Source organism: Chanodichthys erythropterus, chromosome 13 (assembly GCF_024489055.1).
Source record: "Chanodichthys erythropterus isolate Z2021 chromosome 13, ASM2448905v1, whole genome shotgun sequence".
Lineage (NCBI taxonomy): Eukaryota > Metazoa > Chordata > Actinopteri > Cypriniformes > Xenocyprididae > Chanodichthys > Chanodichthys erythropterus.
Genome location: NC_090233.1, coordinates 39,146,483 through 39,168,360, shown reverse-complemented (window position 1 = coordinate 39,168,360; position 21,878 = coordinate 39,146,483). Strand labels below are relative to the sequence as shown.

The following is a 21,878-nucleotide window of genomic DNA, read 5'->3' as shown; positions in this document are numbered from 1 at the left end:
TTGTTTGAATCGGGTTATTAGCTTATCTAGCATGTGTCCATATTATTTTATGACATGTTAGATAATTATCAAAAATAGTAAATCAAGTTAGAAGTCAATTAAATGTGTTACAGTAATCACACTATAAACTCATACTGTAACTTGAGATGGGAACCATTCACCAGTGGTTCTCAAGTTTCTGCTTGGGTTATAGATAGTAGTTGTCATTAAATGTATGTGCATCCAATCAAACTTTATTGCAAATTTAATTTACAAATAATATGGCTAATTTGTTATACGTGTTAAGTATCACACTTATGTTGTATATGCTTTTACAACATTGTTAGATTCATAATTTCAATTGATGGGCCTGTGCACTTGTAAAGTAATTAAAAAATGTTCATGCTTAAAGGTTTAGTTCACCCAAAAAATGTAAATTCTGTCATTAATTACTCACCCTCTTGTCGTAAGAAGATCGTTCATCTTCAGAACACAAATTAAGGTATTTTTGATGAAATCCAAAAGCTATCTGACTCGTCAATAGACAGCAATATAATCAACACTTCTAGAAAAGACATTGTTAAAACAGCCAACATGACTGCAGTGGTTCAACCTTAATTTTATGAAGCGACGAGAATACTTTTTGTGCGCAAAAACAAAAATAATGACACTATTCAACAATATTTTCTCTTCCGTCATTATCCTTACGTAATTGCCGCAGTGAACACAGTGAAGGCTTCTGTGTTTATGTCCGAATGCCGGCTCAGTATTAGGCAAAGCTGCAAACATGAGCGGCACAATGCATGTCCGATGCTGACGCAGGAGCCGGCCAATAATGTGTCGGCGTTCTGACGTAGAACCTGGAGGCGCTGGACATAAACAACATATGAGAACGATACAGAAGAGAAGATGTTGTGGAATAAATTCGGTATTTTTTGTTTTATTTATGCATACAAAAACATTGACTTATTTAACGATGTCTTTAGTACCTTTCAACTGTTGATTATATTGCTATGTATGGACGAGTCGGATACCTCTCGGATTTCATCAAAAATATCTTAATTTGTGTTCCAAAGATGAATGAAGGTTTTACGGGTGTGGAACGACATGAGGGTGAGTAATGACACAATTTTCATTTTTGGGTGAACTAACCCTTTAATTTAAGGACACTTTCTGTTTAAAACCATGTAAAGTCTGGGTCCTGAAACAAAAGCAGTTTAGAACAGCTACTATGAACTAAGTCATTTCTAATAATAAGTATTTACACAGATATTTAGTGGCACTTTTTTTTTTTTTCCAGCTTTCTTTATTCTCCTTAGGGTATGGAACACAGGAAAGCATGAATAAAATAGGCATTTAAAAAAGGTCAAATCTAAACAAAAATTAAAGACAAACATATATTTACTTGTATACTGGAATATGATGGCATACGTATCTATAAAAACATGGACTACATAAAGTGTGATCTATATCAACCAGGGCTGCATTTCCCAAAAGTATTGTGAGCCCAAGTTGATTGTGGAAACCATTGCCACCAATGTTCTCTACGATCAACTCCTCTCATGATGCTTTTGAGAAACGCAGCGCAGGAAATTCCTGGTGGGTAACTGTATCAGAATCTTCCTATCTTTTCAACTCTACATGCTCATAGAAACATCAGTACTTATTTTTTGAGTATAGAAGACATAATGACAGTAAGTGAAAATTAAAATGAAAGCGCTTCAACGCATTAACTCCAACTCCCAAGGTTCAGTCTCAAAATTATCAAAAGTATGTCAAAAGTGTTTCAAATAAATGTTTTGGATTGTACACTCAAATCAAGATGACTCACTCAACACACATTCCTCCAAATGCACTTGTGTCTATTAGTGAGTAAAGGTACCGTGTAGGTCTTGCAAAGCTTAAGTAAGGGAAAAAGTGTGTGTGTAAACATTCCTATTTCAAACTCGTGGTCCAAACCTACCTATAGTGTAACTGTATATGTATACAATGATGTGGCACTGAAAAGATTTGGTGTAAACATATAACTAATTACCATTATATATAGTATGTACAGTTCTTTGTCAGGCATATGTGTCTGTGTAGGCAAGTGTACATCATATGTACAGTAAAGTACATACAGTGTGTATAATGAGTGAATAATGTGTACTATATGCGAGCTGTGTGTGGTCAGTTCCAGATCTTCAGGAAGCTGTCCCAGGAACCTGTAGACACAGCCATGCCATCATCTGTGACCCCAAGACAGCTCACACGATTGTCATGGCCAGCCAGCACTCCTGTAAGAGACAATGAGTGTGAAGAGTTCAAGTGTAACAACAGGGTTTAGATTGGGTGGGCCAGAACAAAAAAAAAAAAAGTATGAAATGACTGTACATTATTCAAACGTTTGGGGTTGCTAAAAGTCTCTTGTGCTCATATAAATATTGAAATAGTATGAAAAGAATGACATTTATATGAAATAAACATCTTTTGTAACATTATAAATGTCTTTACCGTCACCTTTGATCAATTTAACGCATCTTTGCTGAATACAAGTAATATTTTCTAAAAAAAAATAAAAAAAATGTCTAACCCAAACTTCTGAACAGTAGTGTATAGTTCATGAAAAAATAAGTAAAATAGTAAATGTCTCAATATCTATGTAATATCTATGCAATGTAACAAAACTCGCTGTAGGCAGTTGATATCACTCGCTTAGTTGATATTAACGGGACGAGAGCAATATAGTTACGTTACGATCGTCTGATGCAATAATTTGGTGTTAAACACTATTTTTCATTCATGTTCCCACCAATGCTGGACTGAACAATCCTCTAACCCCCTTAACCTCCTAAATCCTACATCAAGATTGTTACAGGACCTCAAAATTTACAAATAAAGCACTGTGCACATGGTCAAAACGCCAGCATGCTCACCTGCTCGGTCTCCCTTCATGGCATCCCAGATGTTGCAATTAAAGTCGTCGTATCCAGCGAGCAGCAGGCGGCCAGAGCGGGAGAAGGCCACAGAGGTGATGCCACAGATGATATTATCATGAGAGTATAAACATAGCTCCTGATCTGCACGCAGGTCAAACAGCCTGCAGGTGGCGTCATCGGAACCGGTTGCAAATGCACTGCCGCTGGGGAAGAACTGAGAGATGGAGGAGACAACAAGTGAAAAAACCAAAGGTGATTTATCTGAAATATCAGTAATGTGGATTTCTTTCAGCAGTGTTTACTCACACAGACAGCATTGATGTCCGACTCGTGACCGGTGAACGTCTGTCTGCACATGCTGTCTCTGATGTCCCAGAGTTTGATGGAGGCGTCACAGGCCCCAGAGATGAAGGTCCGTGAGTCTGGAGCCAATGACAGACTCATCACATCTCCACTGTGACCCGAGAACAGTGTGGTCTGCTGACCAGTCTCGATATCCCACAGAGCACTGGAACAAACACATGGTTAAGACTCACAGCCTGCACATACGTTATTAAATTCAAAAGAAGCTGTAACTGAATGTGAACGGGCTGTTTGAGTACAGCAGTGGTTCTCAACTGGTGAGCCACAAGGACATGGACAGCAGGGAAAAACCAATGATAAATGCAAATAATGATAAACAGGCTTATCAACTTTGAAAAGAGAGGATAAACACTTCCTATATCATTTGCAGTTGATGTCCAAACTATTTTACCAAAAACTATTAACAAAACTATGCAATATATATGTAAAAAATTTACAAAATTTTTTTGTTTGTTTGTTTTTTGTGGTAAATATTGGTCGCTGAGATTAAAGGGTTAGTTCACCCAAAAATGAAAATTCTGTCATTAATAATCACTCACCCTCATGTCGTCCCAAACCCGTAAGACTTTCGTTCATCTTTGGAACACAAATGAAGATATTTTAAATCTTCTGATTTTTAAAAAAAAAATTCTGTCCCTCTATTGACAGTCTTCAAAAAGTTTATCAAGATATCATAAAACTAATCCATATAAATTGAGCGGTTTAGTCCATATTTTCTGAAGAGACACAGTTGCTTTATATGATGAACAGATTTATTTTAGGCTTTTATTCACATTTAAACATTCATCAGTGCACACATCAGTTGTAATAAATGGAAGCTCAAGCATGCTAGTCATGTAACTGTCTATGGAGGGACAGAAATCTCTCAGATTTCATCAAAAAGACCTTCATTTGTGTTCCGAAGATGAACAAAAGTCTTAAGGGTTTGGAACGACATGAGGGTGAGTAAATGATGACAGAATTTTCATTTTGGGGTGAACTAACCCTTTAAAATGAATCGTTAATCAAAATATAAAAATATATTAATATTAACAAATTTCAATGTTTGCTTTTTAGGACATTTTTGTTTACATTTGTACGATAAGCAATTTTGGTACTATGTTGGGATGCTATAAATCAGGATCGTGAAGCAAAACCACTTGAGAACCACTGTAAAATAGTGTAGGGTTTGATATTTATTATTGAACACACCAGGTTGTGTCTCCTGAACTGGTGATAATTTGATTGTCATCTATGAAACGGCAACAGGAAAGGTAACCTAGGAAATGAACAGGCAGGAAGTCAACATGTCACACCCTGAAACTGCATGAGGATAATGAAATGTCTTGACTGCCTTGACTTTTTTTCTTTCAGAAGTACAGAAAAAAAGTACAGTAATGAGCAGTACATTTGATTACTGCCAACAACAATATTGCATACAAAAAATAAATGAATTTGTAAATGAAGGTGTGAGTATGTGGGCCTCGTTTATAAAATGTTACGCAGAAATCGTCCTACATTTGATCTTAAGATCATTTCTCAAATGTATTGTGTATGTGTGATTCAGAGAAGGAATGTACGCACAAAGAACGTGTATATGCCTCTCTTCCAGATATGAAAGCTATAAATCGCAAATGATCTTGAAATTGTGTGAAGCTGAATGGTTTCCGATCTCCACCCTGTAAACGCCCTGTAATTAATTTCAACATATAAAACAGCACCAATCAACGTCCACATACTTTACTTGAGAATGGCGAGTGGCAAGAATTGCTTAGATTTCCAAATACCTGCAGTACTCCGACTCTCTGCCATAAGGAAAAGTGCTTACATCTGCTTAGACCCTGACGTGACACTTTTCCACATCAAAGACCATTTTTATAAATATGAGCGATGGCGTGGATTTTAGCGTACGCACGTTTTATAAATGAGGCCCTGTGTGTGTTCTCAAACCTGTGTGGCCAGGCAACTCCCGGCTGACTCTAACATTGCCCTCTCGCGTCTTTAAGCTGTAAATGGAGCAAATGTTGTCCAGTCCACCACAGGCCACAAAGTTTCCGGATGGCGCATACGCACATGTCATCACCCATGATGACCGTAATGGGATGGCATGCATCTGAAGTTTATAATATTGTGCATACACGAAAAGGTTAAACATAGTAACAGGAAAAACACACATGCTGATAATCTTTACAACATAATATATAACTGATCTTTTGGCAGTGTTAGTAATAATAATTTGTTTTTTATTTTAATGTGACCTTACAATGTACTTCCTACATGGTTTACATAGAAAGCTTAACTTAAAAACTTGGTTACCAGTTAATATCTACTTGGCCACACCATCATGTGCTGTATGTTTAACACTACGATGGAGCTACAGACCTTGTTTGTAGTGTAGCTGTCCCAGATTATGAGTTTTCCATCCTGCGAGGCACTAACAAGAAGCCTAAGGAGAGATGAAGAAAAGAAAATGGACATATATAGTAGATAGATAATAGATTAAAGGTGCCATAGAACGCATTTTCAAAAGATGTAATATAAGTCTAAGGTGTCCCCTGAATGTGTCCGTTTCAGCTCAAAATACCCCATAGATTTTTTTTTTATTCATTTTTTTATCTTCCTATTTTGGGGCATCATTAAATATGCGGTGATTCAGGCTGCGGCCCCTTTAAATTCTCGTGCTCCCCGCAGCCCGAGCTCATGACTCTAATACATTGCATAAACAAAGTTCACACAGCTAATATAACCCTCAAAATGGATCTTTACAAAGTGTTTGTCATACAGCATGTCTAATCGTGTAAGTATGGTATTTATTTGGATGTTTACATTTGATTCTGAATGAGTTTGAGGCTATGCTCTGTGGCTAACAGGCTAAAGCTAACATTAAATTTTGCTTGAGAGATTTATAAAGAATGAAGCTGTGTTTATGAATTATACAGACTGCAAGTGTTTAATAATGAAAATAGCGACGGCTCTTGTCTCCGTTAATACAGTAAGAAACGATGGTAACTTTAACCACATTTAACAGTACATTAGCAACATGCTAACAAAACATTTAGAAAGACAATTTACAAATATCACTAAAAATATCATGATATCATGGATCATGTCAGTTATTATTGCTCCATCTGCCATTTTTCGCTATTGTTCTTGCTTGCTTACCTAGTCTGTTGATTCAGCTGTGCACATCCAGACGTTAATACTGGCTTGTCTAATGCCTTGAACATGAGCTGGCATATGCAAATATTGGGGGCGTACATATTAATGATCCCGACTGTTGCGTCACAGTCGGTGTTATGTTGAGATTCGTCTGTTTTTCGGAGGTCTTTTAAACAAATAAGATTTATATATGAAGGAGGAAACAATGGTGTTTGAGACTCACTGTATGTCATTTCCATGTACTGAACTCTTGTTATTCAACTATGCCAGGGTAAATTCAACTAATTTTACAACTTTCAGTTGCACTCTCTTCATTTCTTTATTCTAAATTAATTTAGCTAGTGGGCAAGAAAAAAAATGTAACGAATCACCAAGCTTATATGTTATTTGCTCATAAGTTTATGTTCTCTTAGCACCGCCACTCTCTATGTACACAGTATGGCACCATGGGGGCATCAAATGGTGATTTCTTTTTACCTAGAATTCGATTTCCCATTCTTTTTGTTTTGTTTTGTTTTGTTTTTACTTAGGGCATAATTGTGGCCCTGTATTTTTATCTTTACACAGCAGCAACTCTAATTTACTAGGTTACTAGTCTGTGGTGCCCCGTTGATCACACTGACAGCCAGGCCAGAATCCGGTCCCCCTTGGACTGCAAAGGGATTTATAAGATAAGACAAAATATAAGACAAGCAACGAATAGTTGGTTTTAACAATTAGCCTGCTACGCTAAAATTCCCTTAAGCAAACTCTATGGTTAGCATGCTAATCCAATAGCCTATGAAAATAATAATATACACAGTGTGGAGTTACTATTAGGGTTACTATTGTTTTAAAATGCTGAATTTCATTCTATGGTCAAATAAATATGGAAGTATTTTCAAATCAAAACCCATAATGATGTTAAATTATCTACTTAAAGGCCCAGATATACTTCATTTTCCACTTTCCGCTGTGTCTCAGACACAATTGAGCATGTAAGACTTTCAAAGTACACTTCTTTTACCGTCAGCACTGATAAATGCATTTGGCCCATGTGTACTAATGGACCTTTCTTTCCAAGCACTCAAATCAAATGCACTGTTGTTTGCCCACAAGTACGCACAGACACAGAGTCTCTGTCTCGTTTTGAAGGCTACATCCTACTGAAGATGCATTTGTCAGCTGCACAAGTCATTGAGCCTGCCTCATTTCAGAAAAGTAACCATTGCATTCCAAAGTAAGAAAGAAATTACAATACGTCATGCCCCACAAGAAATAAAGGCAATTTTACAATTGTTACTTTTCTGAAATGAGATGTCCTCCATGACCTACGTGGCAAAAAAATGCGACCTCTGAAGTGCGCAGGCTTCGAAAATTTGATCAACAGAGTGAGTAGACTGTCAGCAGATTGTGATACTAATGAATATTACGTCACGTAGACAGTCCGTAAACCAAAGTGGAACTTGGACAATGATAGTATAATTTTGACTTTATGGTTGTAACTGTAAAGATGGCATTCTAGTGCAACACATCCTTGGAACTTATGAAAGTATGCAACAGCTCAAAAATGACACTTTTTTAAAGAAATTCATTTAGATTGTGACATTAGTGTAGCCGTAGATGATTAGCTAACAAAGATGAGTTAACATGTGGGTCAGTATGTCTTGTTGTTCATTGTCTTCTGTGCTGCCAACAGGTGCAAAACCAAAGCCAAGTCACGACCTGCTGAGTCATGCTCATTTGCTACTTTTAAATTTTTTTTGTTCTATTTGATGCCAGGTGTGAGAGCAGACTGTGGCACAGTTGTGAGAAGGCTGCAGATAAGAGATACCTGGAATCTGAGCCCCAGTGCATGGCATAGATTTTAGCCAAATGCCCACGCAGAGTGCGCCTCGTCCTCATCTGTATCCTCCCCACCGGGTCCAGGCCTGCTGTTATCTACCAAACACAAACACACTACGTGAATGAAAACCCACAGACCTCTAGTCTGGAGATCACATCATTCAGGTTCTACATGTAATTACGTCTTACCTGAGTAAGTGTGGAATCTCCACATGCTTTCCTGGCATCCTGAAAAACAATTGACAATGTGAGCCGAATTGTTGCGCTGTCACCATTTGCAGGTGGAGGTATGGCCTGTTTCTAAAGTTATCAGGATACCTCAATGCACACTTAATAAAATATATAGGAAGCCACAGTTGCATCACTAGAAATTCTTTATGGCACCCACACTGCTCTAAAAGGCAAACACAGTAACTACACCAACACTGAAATTCTTTAAATCAAATATATTTGAGTAAATTGTAATATTTATAGCCCTCTGAGAAAATGTTTTATTCAGTTGATACCCTTCAAAAGCTTTTCATTCAAGTTAAACCAAGTGATAAATCCAAAATCCACACATGGGTCTTATTTATTTTCTATTTTAAATGTTATAATTCAAGTATGGTTTTCATTATGAAAATATTCAAAGAAGCTGGCATGGTGTTACACTGTTTTCTCTGAATGTGAGCATAGTGATGCCAAATCCATCTGTCATAGTCTAAGACACCCTATTTCACTTATAATTTGATAAAATGTTACTGATTTTGCGAAAGCTTCTAGAGCAGTTAGAAAATGAGGATCAATCATAAGTTGAACTTCATATAAATGTATTTAGCTTTGACATGAAATATTTACAGCCAACTGTCATTATGGCAGCATAAACCCTGACAGGGTGATTAGGACCCCAACATCAAGGGTGTAAAATAAAGACCAGTGTATTTCAGCATTATCAGCACTGAGACTCACTCTGATCTGATTACGCAGTTGCTCAGCCTCCTGTCGAAGCTGCTCGAGCTCACTCATCTTGAAATGATCTTTAACCTTTACCCTCTGACCTCTCTCACCCCCTCAGACACCTGTAGATTAAAACATGACATATGAATAATATTAGGGGACACATTGTTCCTGTTTAAATAAAAAAAATCTCATTTTGGTTAAAAGATTTTTCAAAATGTAAACAAACAGGAAATAGTAATCCTGTACATATTGCAAAAACATGAGGAAAGTTGCCACTCACAAAACTAAATTATGTGTAACATTTTGTGTAAAGATTTTTTTTTTTTTTACATATAAAATATTGGTTCATCACTGATCATTTCATAGTGCAGATGTGCTGCGGGGTTTAGATTAACATTACGGCATTACTCCTTTAATCTGGTATAATCTGGCTAAGAATCTATAAATTAATAGGATTAATGTTCCGAGAGTCATTCCAAACACAGAAACAAGAACTGGAATCGGGATTATAAAGGATAGTAAATAAAAGTCAGTGCGTCATACAGAAATAGAGAAGAAACGTTGCCTGACCTGAATTTGTACATAAGGTTAAACATTCAAACTGGCATGCAAAACCACACAGGAATTTTGCATGAATTTTTACAGTCAAATATGTCACAAATCATCAACCAATCACATTGTCTTTTGGATCTTATAAACATTGATACTTTGCATGTTTTCCAGTTATAGCCACACAGATATTGTATCAATGCTGATGGAGAGCTGTGAGACACGGATTTAACTTCCTCAACACACACAAACAAAAACAACACCACAGCAGAAGGAAAGAAATTAAATACTGTATAAGAGTCGAAGTGTGAGGAAATTAAACACCCACTTTAAAACTTACATCACAGCCAATATAGAGAAAGAAGCAGCAGTGAAGTCTAATCTCATTTTACCTACAAAACCTTTCATTTAGATAAATAGCTACGATCTGAGGAATCTTGGATAATCTACTTAATCACTTAAAAACCTTTCTTTACTTTTTAAGATCTTCAATCAAGTTGGGAAAGGAGCAGCTGGTTAAGGGGAGAGGGGTTAGTTATCCCGTGGTCCATACTAGTGCACCATAATGCCTTCTTGACTGATGTGTTGTGTTTGAAATCGGGAATAAATGGGTTAGAAATAGCCTTAGGATCAAACATTATCTATTTATTAACCTATTGTTTTTTTCCTTTTGTGTAGTGGTGTTATATTATTGTCAGCACTATGTAAAATAATACGACTTCATGCATTAATCATGACTTGAGGGGGCTGTCAGCTGATAAGCACCAAACAAGGCCACCGCCTCGGAGTAGGCAAATGTTTTCTCCGTCTTTACGAAACGCAGGTAAAATGTTTTCTACGACTATTTGACAGGCAGAACCTCATAAAGCGATGAGATGTGGAAACAGAATGTTGAATTCGGCTTCCATCATCACGTTGCCGCAGAATGGCGGGTCTACAGAGCCATTTTCGGTTAAACCAACTTTCCATTTCATTACCGACAAAAACGCGCCATGGATCATATGTTCAGTGGATTTGTATCCATGTATACTAGACGGAGTTCTGATAGCATTAACTATAAAGAATAGTCAGGCTTGGCCCCACCCCTGTAGCTAAATACAAAGTGGCATATGCACTCTGCATACTGCGAGTAAAGGGAGAAAAGTAAGCGGCATTTCTATCGTTTACTGGCACCATGGCCGCAACCGCTGTTTTCACTGAAACCGCATTTTATGTAAACCACGGGTGCTTTTAAACCAGGGAGACAGCTGCAAAACGTGCGTTTGCTTGATCACATGGGTTACGTTTGTATTTCAGTCAGATCGTCCTACGCCCAGATCAACAGACATATGCACGGTTAACATCCTCTTTCTCTTGCTACTGACATGCGTATGGCAAGCCGTTTTAACATGTAGCTCTTAACCCTTTCACACATAAGTTTAAAATATTCTGGCTGACCCCCAGCGTGAGTGTTTTTAAGGCGACAGTTATTTAGAACTTATCACTTTATTCTTTCCATGGTGGAGCGTCATTGCTTGTCATGTCACACACCGCAGCGCTGTATGACTGATATATTGTGCTTTTATTTCATTTTTCCTTTTTTATTCAAAATATTCACAAATTTGTTAGCTATAACATGAAATATCTGATATTCCGATTGTCAAATATGTGCAAGTGGATGTGTTTTGCCGTTTAAACACCTTTAATGATCGCGTTAGTTGAGCTATAAGCATTATGGGCGCCGCCATGATAGTTTGTGGCGCAGGTTCTGTTGGATTTACAACACGGGAATTCATCCACTTCTCCCGAAATACATGAAAGTAAGCTGGTGAAGAATAGAGTAAACTTTAAAATCTGATATGAATAAAACGTGTCATCTAATTATAATTTTATTGCCGATTTTATAGACGTGTATTTTACAAACTTTAAATATATTGTTTTGTTAGTACTTATGTGTATTTAAATATATGAAACCTAAAATAAACATTATGCGATTGAAAACACTGCATATTTGTGATATATGAAAAGTGATGCGCGTGTCCGTCTCTGGTTTAGCGCCAGCCAAAGCGCGCACGCACATTTGAATTTGGCAGTTGATCACGTGATGCACTGAATGTTCTAATCGCACCGGTGTGATTGTACGCTCCAGGGACCAGCCAAGACTGATCACACCGGTGTGATCGTATACATCAAAGGTTTAAGTAAAACTAACTGTATCTCTGTTACTTCTTTTTTGATCATTAGTGCGTAATGAAGTACTGACTAGTGTCTTATAAGGGGATCTGTGTATGAGATATCAACTATTTACTTCTAACTGGTATGTATTCCAATAGTGAAATCTATTCCAGTTTTACTACTAATTACTCACTAGTATTCTTTATTTACTTCTAAGTCTAATTTTGAGTTTTTGAAGCTCCAAAAAACGCATCCATCCATGACAAAAGTAGTCCATATGACTCCAGTGGGTTAATAAATGCCTTCTGAAGCAAAGCGATGGTGCGCATGGAAGCCAGTGATTATAGTTTATAAGGTTTTAAATATGGATGTTTTTCTTACAAAACCCCATCACTTTGCTTCAGAAGACCTTTTAACCCACTGGAGTTGTAGAGATTACTTTAATGATGGATAGACTTTTTGGAGCTTCAAAAACTTGGGCACTATTCAATGCCATTACAAAGCTGGGAAGAGCCAGGATATTATTTAATATAACTCCGACTGTGTTCGGCTGAAAGAAGAAAGTCATATACACCTAGGATGGCTTGAGGGTGAGTAAAGGGTGTGATAATTTTCATTTTGGGGTAAACTATTCCTTTAAAGTTAGAGCAGCCTAATAATAACCTGCTGCTGTCATTAATGTTAATCAAAGAACAAAAGACAAAGAAAATCACTCACTGCTCATGACTGAATAACTTTTGTAGCTTTAATAAGGATTCATCTATATTCATTTTATAATTTATGCAATGATGACTGTGCAGTTTTTGATTATTCAGTTTCTGTATATTTACGTCTATAGACCAGGGGTAGGCAACGTCGGTCCTGGAGAGCCACTGTCCTGCAGAGTTTAGCCCCAGCCCTGAAAAAATCCTGAGGACACTGATTAGCTTGTTCAGGTGTTTGATAAGGGTTGGGCTTAAACTCTGCAGGACAGTGGCTCTCCAGGGCCAATATTGCCTACCCCTGCGTTAGACCTAGCTGAAAAAATTAAAGCACAAATCCCTGATATATTAAAGGCATAGCTAAATGTGACATTTATTACAATGGGTTTATGTGAAGATTAAGTTCACTTACCCTTTTCACACGTAAATTAAAAATATTCCAGCTGAACCCCAGTGTGAGTTTTTTAAGGCGACTGTTATTTTAGAATGTTTCACCTTATTATTTTCATAGCGACGTGTCATACTTGTCATGTGACACCACAGCCACAACAGCGCTGAATAACAGATGTATAGCTTTTATTTAGTTTTTTCTTTTGTATTCAAAATATTCGCAAACCTGTTAGCTATGTCATCAACAACCTGCTATTCTGATTCCCAAATACGTGCGTAAGTCAATGTGTTTTGTTTTTTTAAAAACCTTTATAATGATCATGCTAGTTTGACCATGTTAGTTTGCGCCGAAATTCAGAGAATCGCATCTGTTGGATTTACAACATATCAATTCATCTACTTCTCCCCAAAAACATGAAAGTAAGTGGCCGTTGACATGGGAGAAGAGTAGAGTAAACTTTATAGTTACCTACACAATGTGTATCTGATATGAATAAAACAACACCGGTGTGATCAGTCTAGGCTGGTCCCAGGTAACAATGATACCAGCCTTCATTTATAGCGCTTAGTAAAGAGATGCAATTAATATTATATATTAAATATTTCAGGAGTGTTTAAGTATTACAATAATATATATATATATATATATATATATATATATATATATATATATATATATATATATATATTAAAAACGTGATTAATTACAAAAAATATGACTAATTAGTAATTTTATTAATCAGTTGACAGCATTAGTATAAAGCAATAAATGTTAAAACAGCTTGCCATAATCAGAGCTGTGGCGTGAGTAAAGCGCTGGAGGCTGCGGCCAGCTGAAGAACAGGAGGCTTCTGCTCCATCAGTTCACGACTCACGGCTAAAATGAAACATGCAGTACCTTAAAATACAAATGTAATATTATAAATAATCTCTATAACATTCCTATTGATTGTGAATAACAACAGTTTGGTGACAAAATCCCAAATGATCAAAAATAAAGTTGATCCTCGCATTACGAATAGACATAAAGCATTTTAATAATTTAAAACACCAATGCCCTTCCTACTTTTCATCATAAGTCTCATCTGGGTCCCACCATTCTGATGAATCTTAGAATTTAATAGTACCTGTTAATCTTCCTGTTTGGCTTTAGTCCCTCTGCGCGTAAAGTGAGTGGAATGCTGAAGTGGGTGGCGGAAGTAATTCGCAGGGAATTTTTCTGCTGGAAAATGATTAGGACTGCATACTGTCGGTTCTTTCCTGGTGCTTGTTAGGCCTCAGCGACTCTGTGTTTCATGTATGAAACGAATCAAAACGCTGTTATCAAAAAGTATGGAGCCACCATGTCGCCCTTTGATCGTTTAGAGAGGATGAGATGAAGCCTTTTCCACGATATTCCTGATTTTAGCACACTTTGCTTTTGGAGAAAAAAAGCGCCTTAAGTAATATAATTAGCGACAAATGTAGTCGAATGTCCAAATACAGTAAAGCTTTCGAATTAAGTACGCGCCGTCGTTGTCTTTATATTGCGTTGCGATTTCGTTGATCCTCGCCTCTTTCCTTCCGAGAGAGAGCCTTCTTCGTTCGTCTTCTCCTTTTGGTCTCTTCGTTTTGGCCGCTGCTCCACGTCCAAGAAATGACCTATTCAATAAAATGCGAGGCACCCCGTTGCCCTTCAAAGAAATGAAAATAAAGAAACCAAAATCGACTTGGCTATCTCTCCGGAGGAGCGTATAACCAATCCATCAGTTCAAATGTGACTGTGCCAGAATAGGAGGCGGGGTGAATTCAACATAAACAACAGTACAGTTGTTTTCTAAATAATTCAAATAATGTGCGCTCACTCTTCTGTCAATTCAGTCCCATATGAAATCATTCGGTCTGCACCAGAAACACGTAGCATCACATATGCGCGATTCAACCACACCCATTATATTGCGAATGTACCACTGCAGCGCAGACCTCCACCGCCAAACAGCGGCTCGGGGGGGGGTGGGTGAACAGCACCTCACACTGGAACACACTTGAGTTTAGGCCGCTAAAGCAAAATGTCAGTTCTTTCATGAAATGTGGAAACGAGAATACGTAGATCTCAATTTTTGCTTTAAATGTTTGCAGAAATGGACAAATAAATGACTTGTGAGAGAATAGTGACATTCTACAGAATTCCCCCTACGCGGTGCGCAGTGAAGACATGAATGCGCTCCTGAGCAGAGTGTTGCCAGATCGCGCAGGGGAGAAAAAAAAACTGGCGTGAAAAACAAAAAACGAAAAATATTACAACTAAACCGACTTCCCCTAAGAGTCATAGCGGAGCTGAGAGAGGGGAACAAACTATGATAGAAAGTGCAGCTATTTGGAAGTGTGATTAGTTGTTCAGTTTACTGGGTTTTGGAGGCCAAGGAGGACCAGCAATAAAAATGCGACTGCATATTCTGAAAATAAGATTAAAAGACTGGCCGTATATTTTAAAATTTCCACTGTAAAAAATAATAATAATAATAAAAAACAAGCCCAGAGTTATAATAAGCGGACATGGCAACACCGTCTGAGCACAAACCATGCGTCATAGGAAGCCTGAAGTTTAAAAGATTGCGTGTAGTTTATAAAACATATTGGACAAATTTAATAATTTCCAATATCTTTTAATATACACATCAAAAAATGTCTCCAGCATTTTCCAAACAGCTTATTATTACCTAGATAAGTTCACCAACCTCACACTTTCTCAAATTACTTAGAGCTGTAATTAAAATTCCCCTGTATGGGCACTCAGTAATGCAATGCGCACTTTCTCTCCAGAGACATAAGCTGCCACCCACCGGAGACACACTCCTAATTACACCTGCCATAATTACACGGTGAGGGGAGGGGCACAGACAGATTATTACTTTGTATTACTGTGCACTTGCTGATTGGTCCATATTAAAAAAAAATGTGTGCTCCGATTTTTGTGTATGCTATAATTCTATGATTTGTCAACAGTTCATTATTTATTGCTTTTTTATACGTCTACAACTGTGCACCCTTTAAACTGACCCACACATTACATTATGGAGTAGGGCAGCAACATATGGTTTATCCCTCCCCTCGCCAAATGCAGTGATGGTACATTCCACCTGCCCCTACTCCCCATTAGGTACTGTAGTAGCTGTGGATGAGTTGCCCAGCAACACCATTTCCAGAGAACCAAGCTAGCAGTATGTGGTTGGATGGACATGCACTGTTCTGCATTAATCCTCCACACATATATTTATAGCCACTTAGGTAGGTCACATAATATCTTACCCAGTTTGTGATGTAGTTAACTATATAAGCAATAAGAATACAACGGTGTTTAGGAATGTTATTTAAAAGCTTTAAACATGCTTCCCTTTGGTAACAGATATGATGGACACAATGAGCGGATGGCGATTCTAGAGAAGAGGATGAGTGCAGTGTGATCACACTCCTCTCCACAAATAGGGCTCTGGGCTCAAATTCATAGACGACAGAGAAAGAGGAAGGTTCACATTCTGGAGTCAGACAGACCCGATTTTGGTGCAACAACGTCTGAAATAAATAGAGTTTGTCTTATTCCATTTGTCGACCTCTAGAGTGCGCTATTGCTCCTTCTTACAGCATGTTGGGGGTTTCCAAATGACAATTATTTGAACTAATGGCACAATATAAATCAAACAATGTTTTAAATATGTAAAATAATAATAATAAATAAATAAATATGTAAATAATTAAATAATAACTATGAACTATGAATCAAAACTGATCATGAATCAAGACTATGAATCAGAACTGAAATCAAATGGACATTATTCTATGAAACTTTTTGTTATTCTTTGAAGTTATTGTTGTTTGATCTTTAACGCAACCAAAGCTGGAATGAAGTGATTGGTAGTGTTCAGCTTCAAGCTCCCTTTAATGTTTACCCCTGACGTGTTTAATCAAACAATGTCCAGCAGTGTAAAGGTCAAATAGGAAGACAGCAGTTTCATGTGTAAACCAAGTCTCCCTCACTGATCTATATACATTTAAATGGATCAGTGAGACACTACTCAAAATTTATTTATTTTTATTCTATGCAGCAGCCCAGGCCAGCCAGCATACACTAACGTTCCACTAAAATATGGTTCCCGGAACCAAATAAGAACGTTCTGGGAACGTTCTCTGTTTATTCTTTTTTACAACCTTAAGAGAATGTTCCCAAGAACGTTCCCGGCAGGTTATTTATATTTTTAGATTTTATTTTTATAATTACTCGTAGAAAAGAAGAAATACACTTCCCCTTTGTCTTCACGGCGAATTCCTGTACTAAGGAGACCACATCACGGAACACTGCATTCCTCAATAACAATGATCAATCCAATTACTTTTTTCATTTCAATAAGGACATTCATTCTTGTATGGATCCACTTTTTATATTCAACATAATTTAATTAAAAATATATCTATATATTGTCAACTAATAATAAACAGAATGGCCTTACAACAACTAACGTCTCAAATAATGAAAACTACAAATCCCAGGTTGTTATTGACGTCATTAATCCGCGACACTGCTTGTGACGATGGCAGAACGCGAAGCTTGAGCAAGATATACAAAACACTTTAGGGTTTCTCTGCTTTTAACATTGTAACCAGGTAACGTATCGAAGTAATGGTAATGGATGTGAGGCCGTAAACTATTTTATTCTAGTCCTCAGTTAGCTAAGAAACCCAAGCCATCTCTTTTTAGCTCTGCAGCCACGCATGTAATTACATATCACAGTGAAATACTGCCGTGAATCATAATAACCATGACTTTGAGCATGGACATCAGCGTTTCTTTTCTCAAGTGCGAGCTTGCCTCCACTATTGACAATGCGGTAAGATTCGCAGTAGAATCTGTTTTAAAAGAAACAGCGCGAGTTGTTGGCATAAAGCTGGCCGCGGCTCGTAATGCTGCCGCAGAGTCGCACCGAGAGAACCAGAGCCTGCGCGAGAGACTGGAGATCTCCGAGAGCGAGCTGAAAGCGGTGCGGTACTACATGACCGCGGCTGAAAAGAACATTAAACAGTGTTTACTTCTCAACAGAAACCTGCCTGGGTCAAATATCGTGCGCCCAAACGCAGACGACGCACACGTTGTGTTTCCCTCACGCGCTGCGGATGGAAGCCCCACCTCACAGGCACAGAGCAGAGATTCCTCCCGCAAAAGCTTCCGAAACTCACCGGGAAGAATCCACAGTGCTAAAAATCTACCTAGTGTTGGCCTCTGTCTCCCCACGGTACAGTCAGACTGGCCTCGTGAGTGTGTCAACCGCAGAAAGACACGAGGGTCTTCGGTAGGCAACAGTTCAGCACTCACGAGTGACCCCACGACCGCACAAACACTTCTGGAAAACAGTGCTGTTCTCTTCAAACCAGAAGACCAGACAGAGGGCCCGTTTTACATCACGAATGAGGGTGAAAAAGGTTCGTCGTCGTCGTTGTTGTTATTAATTTTTCCATTTACCAATACTGCCAAACAAGTGTGATCATAGCTGTTTAGTAACTCTCTAAAGCCTGACATGAAATACTAGTCAGAAATGTGTTTGAAAAGGAACAATTTATTGTGCCTCTCTCTCTCTATCTTATATATATATATATATAAAATCAAAGATGACTGGTCTTTTATTTCATAATTTTTTTTTCTCCAACATTAACATTGTTTTTCTCCAAAACACGTTGGTTGAACTTTTGTTCAATACTTTTTGCAACCTCCTTTTGCCAAGATAACAGCTCTGATTCATCTTCTATAATGCCTGATGAGTTTGGAGAACACCTGACAAGAGATCAGAGATCATTCCTTCATACAGAATCTCTCCAGATCCTTCAGATTCCCAGCTCCATGTTGGTGTTCCTTCTCTTCAGTTCACTCCACTCATTTTCTTTAGGGTTCAGGTCAGGGAACTGGGAAGACTATGGCAAAAGCTTCATTTTGTGACACATTTTTGTGTTGGTTTTGATGTTCGTTTTGGATCATTGTCCTGATGGAAGATCCAACCACGGCCCATTATTAGATTTCTAGCAGAAGCGGTCAGGTTTTTATATTTTTATCTGTTGGTATTTGATAGAATCCATGATACAATGTATATGAACAAGATGTCCAGGACCTCCAGCATTAAAGATCCAGCAGTATATTTAACCGTGGGCATGGGGTACTTTTTATCCATGTATGCACCAAACCCATCTGGTGTCTTTTCTGCCAAAAAGCTCTTTTTTTAGTTTCATCTGACCATAGAAGCCGGTCCAGTTTGAAGTTCCAGTCTTGTCTGACAACTGAATATGCTGGAGATTGTTTCTGGATGAGAGCAGAGGATTTTTCATGAAACCCTCCCAAACAACTTGTAGGGATGTAGGTGCTGTTTGATCATTTTTTTAGGCTTTCTGAGACTCAAGACTCAACTAATCTCTGCAATTCTCCAGCTGTGATCCTTGGAGAGTCTTAGGCCACGCAAACTTTCCTCCTCACCGCGCATTATTATCTATAAATCACTCGTGTGGGAACTGTTGAAGATAGAACAGGTATAGTTTAGTTTAATTATGGTTATAACTTAATGTTGTCATGCTTTTATGACATGCCATTGCATTTGTGTTACGTACTGTATTGCAATAAATGTGAAAAGATGGGTGTGACAGCTTGAGCAGACTCCCAAATGTGCTCAACTACAACAACTCTTCCTCTTCTCTAAAGCAGCCCAACATGTCCTCACCCCTTCGTTGTGTGTTCTCGGGGGCAGGGTTTATGTAAATTTTAGTAGAAGCTCGTTGTAGTCCTTAAAAATGTCTGTACAATAAAATATCTCCCTTTGCATTGAACTTTGAGCATCGTAACTTTGCACATGTACATGCTCAAACAGCAACATTACACACTAACTAAAGCTAAAAAAGTGAAATCATAATCAACCACCCCTTTTAATATATCAAATAAATGATACAGTAGGCTTTATAGGATTAAGAGCATGTCAGATTTACTCTCTGATTAGAGTTTCATCCATATAAACATGCGTTTTCTTTGTTTTACAGACAACAGTTCTGCAGTTACAGACACTGAGAGGAGACATGAGGAGCCAGAAGTTTCAGGCCCCTCCGCAACCCCATCAGAGGACCCATCTGACATGACAAAGTTTGAGTTTGAAATGAGCACACCTGCTGGGAATGTTAATGAGCTGGAGCTGATACAGGTGATGGAGGACTCTGATGATGTCAAACAGGGCACCATTAAAATCGAAGACGATCCTGATTCACTCACATTAGAGCCGCCTCCATCAAGTCTAGCTGTAGCCTCTTCATCTAACTCCATGCAAGAGTTACCACAAATCTCCTCGCCTCCAGTGCCGGAGAGCGATGGCGATGCTTTGCTGGCTTTGGCGCCACCTGTGGGGAGCGACTCCGGGTTCAGCGGGACCGTCGAGAGCCCTGATAAAGTGCACCGCTGCAACATTTGTGGCCGGGGATTCAGACGTTTCTACTGCTTGAAAACACACCAGCGCATACACACGGGAGAGCGACCGTATCCTTGTAGATACTGCGAGAAACGCTTCCGCCATTTGGACAGCTTACACAAGCACCAGCGCATTCACACGGGAGAGAGACCGTACCGCTGCGCCGAGTGCGGATGCTGCTTCAGAGAACTTGGTCAACTCAAAAAGCACAGACTCAAACATTCACCCACATTTGTTCCTGTTGCCAATCCCACCTTCCCCCTCCTCCCAGCTGGGCCCTCCTATGTCTGGCCACATCTCAACACACAGTCTTTGGATTCAGTCTAGGCATGTGATGGTATTGAGCTTTCAAAGCATGATAATTGCGGAAACCTGGTGTATGGTATCATGGAGGTATTGAATTAGGTTGAAAAGAAACAAACTTGTCTTCTTAATAATCTGGAGCATTTAAATACAATGTACATTTTTATTGGCCATTGTTTTCAAAGTAAAAATGTTTCAAACAGATTAAAGTGCAAAAGAACAAAACTATATAAAGAATCAGAACATTTTTCAACCATTATCTGGATATCTTTTCTGGGCTGGCAAGTGTAAACAAATGCTTAGTATTTAATAAATATTAAATTCTTAATATGTATTTGAATATAAATATTAAGTATTTGGTGGTGTTTGATAAGTACCATAGTGAATACAAAAAATTGAACATTTAAATTCTATTTGACATCACTTCCTTGAGTCCAAAAACAGAAATTTGCACAGCTTTGTGTGGGGTAACCTGGGTAACCGCTGGAATCCTGCTTTTCCATAAGTGCCACCTACTGTCAAAGAGTGAATTTGCATTTTTCATTCAGCCGGTCTGCCATTTTTGTTCATACTAATGCAAAAGTTGGACTGATTTATTACGCAGCAAACACGCACTCAGTTTTCACCATAAGCTAATGTGCATTCTAAAAATATAAACAATTCGGATAAAGGTATCTAGAATTATTCACTGTATTTGAAGTTTGCATAATAACAATACCTTATGCTCCGTACCACAATAAACCAAATAATGGCACGTCTAATTCAGTCTAAGGCCTATACGTGTATGTTGTCGCGCAAAACACTCCTCACATAAAGTTCGTTCAGTAACAGTGTGGTCCTGAAGCAATTGGAGTTATATTGGAAGATATATATGCCTGATTGTATGTAGTTTTACGCATCAACATATCATATAGATCCATGTATACAAATGTACAAAATACCTTATCAGAAATGCAGCACAACCAGAACATACAAATTATTTTCATGCATAAGAACAACTTGATGTTAATGTTATACTGCAGAACATTGAAATAGATTCTGGATATGAATAAACTTCACAATTTATGCATTTTTCTGGTCATGAGAATTCATTTTACTCACTGTTTGTCATGTAAAAATGTACATCCTGCATAAATCAGCACTTCAGAGATTTTTAA

The 21,878-nt window shown here is 38.1% G+C and overlaps 2 protein-coding genes across 5 annotated transcripts; one reads left to right on the top strand and one right to left on the bottom strand.

Moving 5' to 3' along the window:
• Nucleotides 1–133: 133 nt before the first annotated feature.
• On the bottom strand, nucleotides 134–18,244 carry gnb2 (guanine nucleotide binding protein (G protein), beta polypeptide 2). Of its 4 annotated transcripts, none has more exons than XM_067406008.1 (11): nucleotides 14,083–14,903; nucleotides 13,742–13,853; nucleotides 9,171–9,280; nucleotides 8,412–8,450; nucleotides 8,212–8,318; nucleotides 5,622–5,685; nucleotides 5,190–5,352; nucleotides 4,452–4,518; nucleotides 3,204–3,405; nucleotides 2,895–3,111; nucleotides 134–2,255 (listed from the first exon to the last, which is right to left on the bottom strand). In XM_067406008.1, exons 3-11 carry the CDS (start codon nucleotides 9,225–9,227, stop codon nucleotides 2,149–2,151), a joined length of 1,023 nt encoding a protein of 340 aa, XP_067262109.1. In that variant the 5' UTR covers nucleotides 9,228–9,280; nucleotides 13,742–13,853; nucleotides 14,083–14,903; the 3' UTR covers nucleotides 134–2,148. The 4 variants fall into 4 exon arrangements, with proteins under 4 accessions (XP_067262109.1, XP_067262108.1, XP_067262110.1 ...); XM_067406007.1 differs by having other exon boundaries at nucleotides 13,742–13,832; XM_067406009.1 differs by lacking the exons at nucleotides 13,742–13,853; nucleotides 14,083–14,903 and adding an exon at nucleotides 18,194–18,244.
• Nucleotides 17,538–21,769, top strand: LOC137033748 (zinc finger and SCAN domain-containing protein 5B). The gene is made up of 2 exons (XM_067406005.1): nucleotides 17,538–18,406; nucleotides 20,000–21,769. Exons 1-2 carry the CDS (start codon nucleotides 17,749–17,751, stop codon nucleotides 20,743–20,745), a joined length of 1,404 nt encoding a protein of 467 aa, XP_067262106.1. The 5' UTR covers nucleotides 17,538–17,748; the 3' UTR covers nucleotides 20,746–21,769.
• Nucleotides 21,770–21,878: the final 109 nt, after the last annotated feature.

Coding starts and splice junctions, on each gene's coding strand:
- gnb2 (XM_067406009.1), bottom strand. CDS start 9,227: ATGAGTGAGCTCGAGCAGCTTCGACAGGAGGCTGAGCAACTGCGTAAT. Junction 5,353..5,621: donor ACAGCTACACTACAAACAAG/GTCTGTAGCTCC, acceptor TATAAACTTCAG/ATGCATGCCATCCCATTACG. Junction 4,519..5,189: donor GGAGTTGCCTGGCCACACAG/GTTTGAGAACAC, acceptor TTCATTTCCTAG/GTTACCTTTCCTGTTGCCGT.
- LOC137033748 (XM_067406005.1), top strand. CDS start 17,749: ATGACTTTGAGCATGGACATCAGCGTTTCTTTTCTCAAGTGCGAGCTT. Junction 18,407..19,999: donor CACGAATGAGGGTGAAAAAG/GTTCGTCGTCGT, acceptor TTTGTTTTACAG/ACAACAGTTCTGCAGTTACA.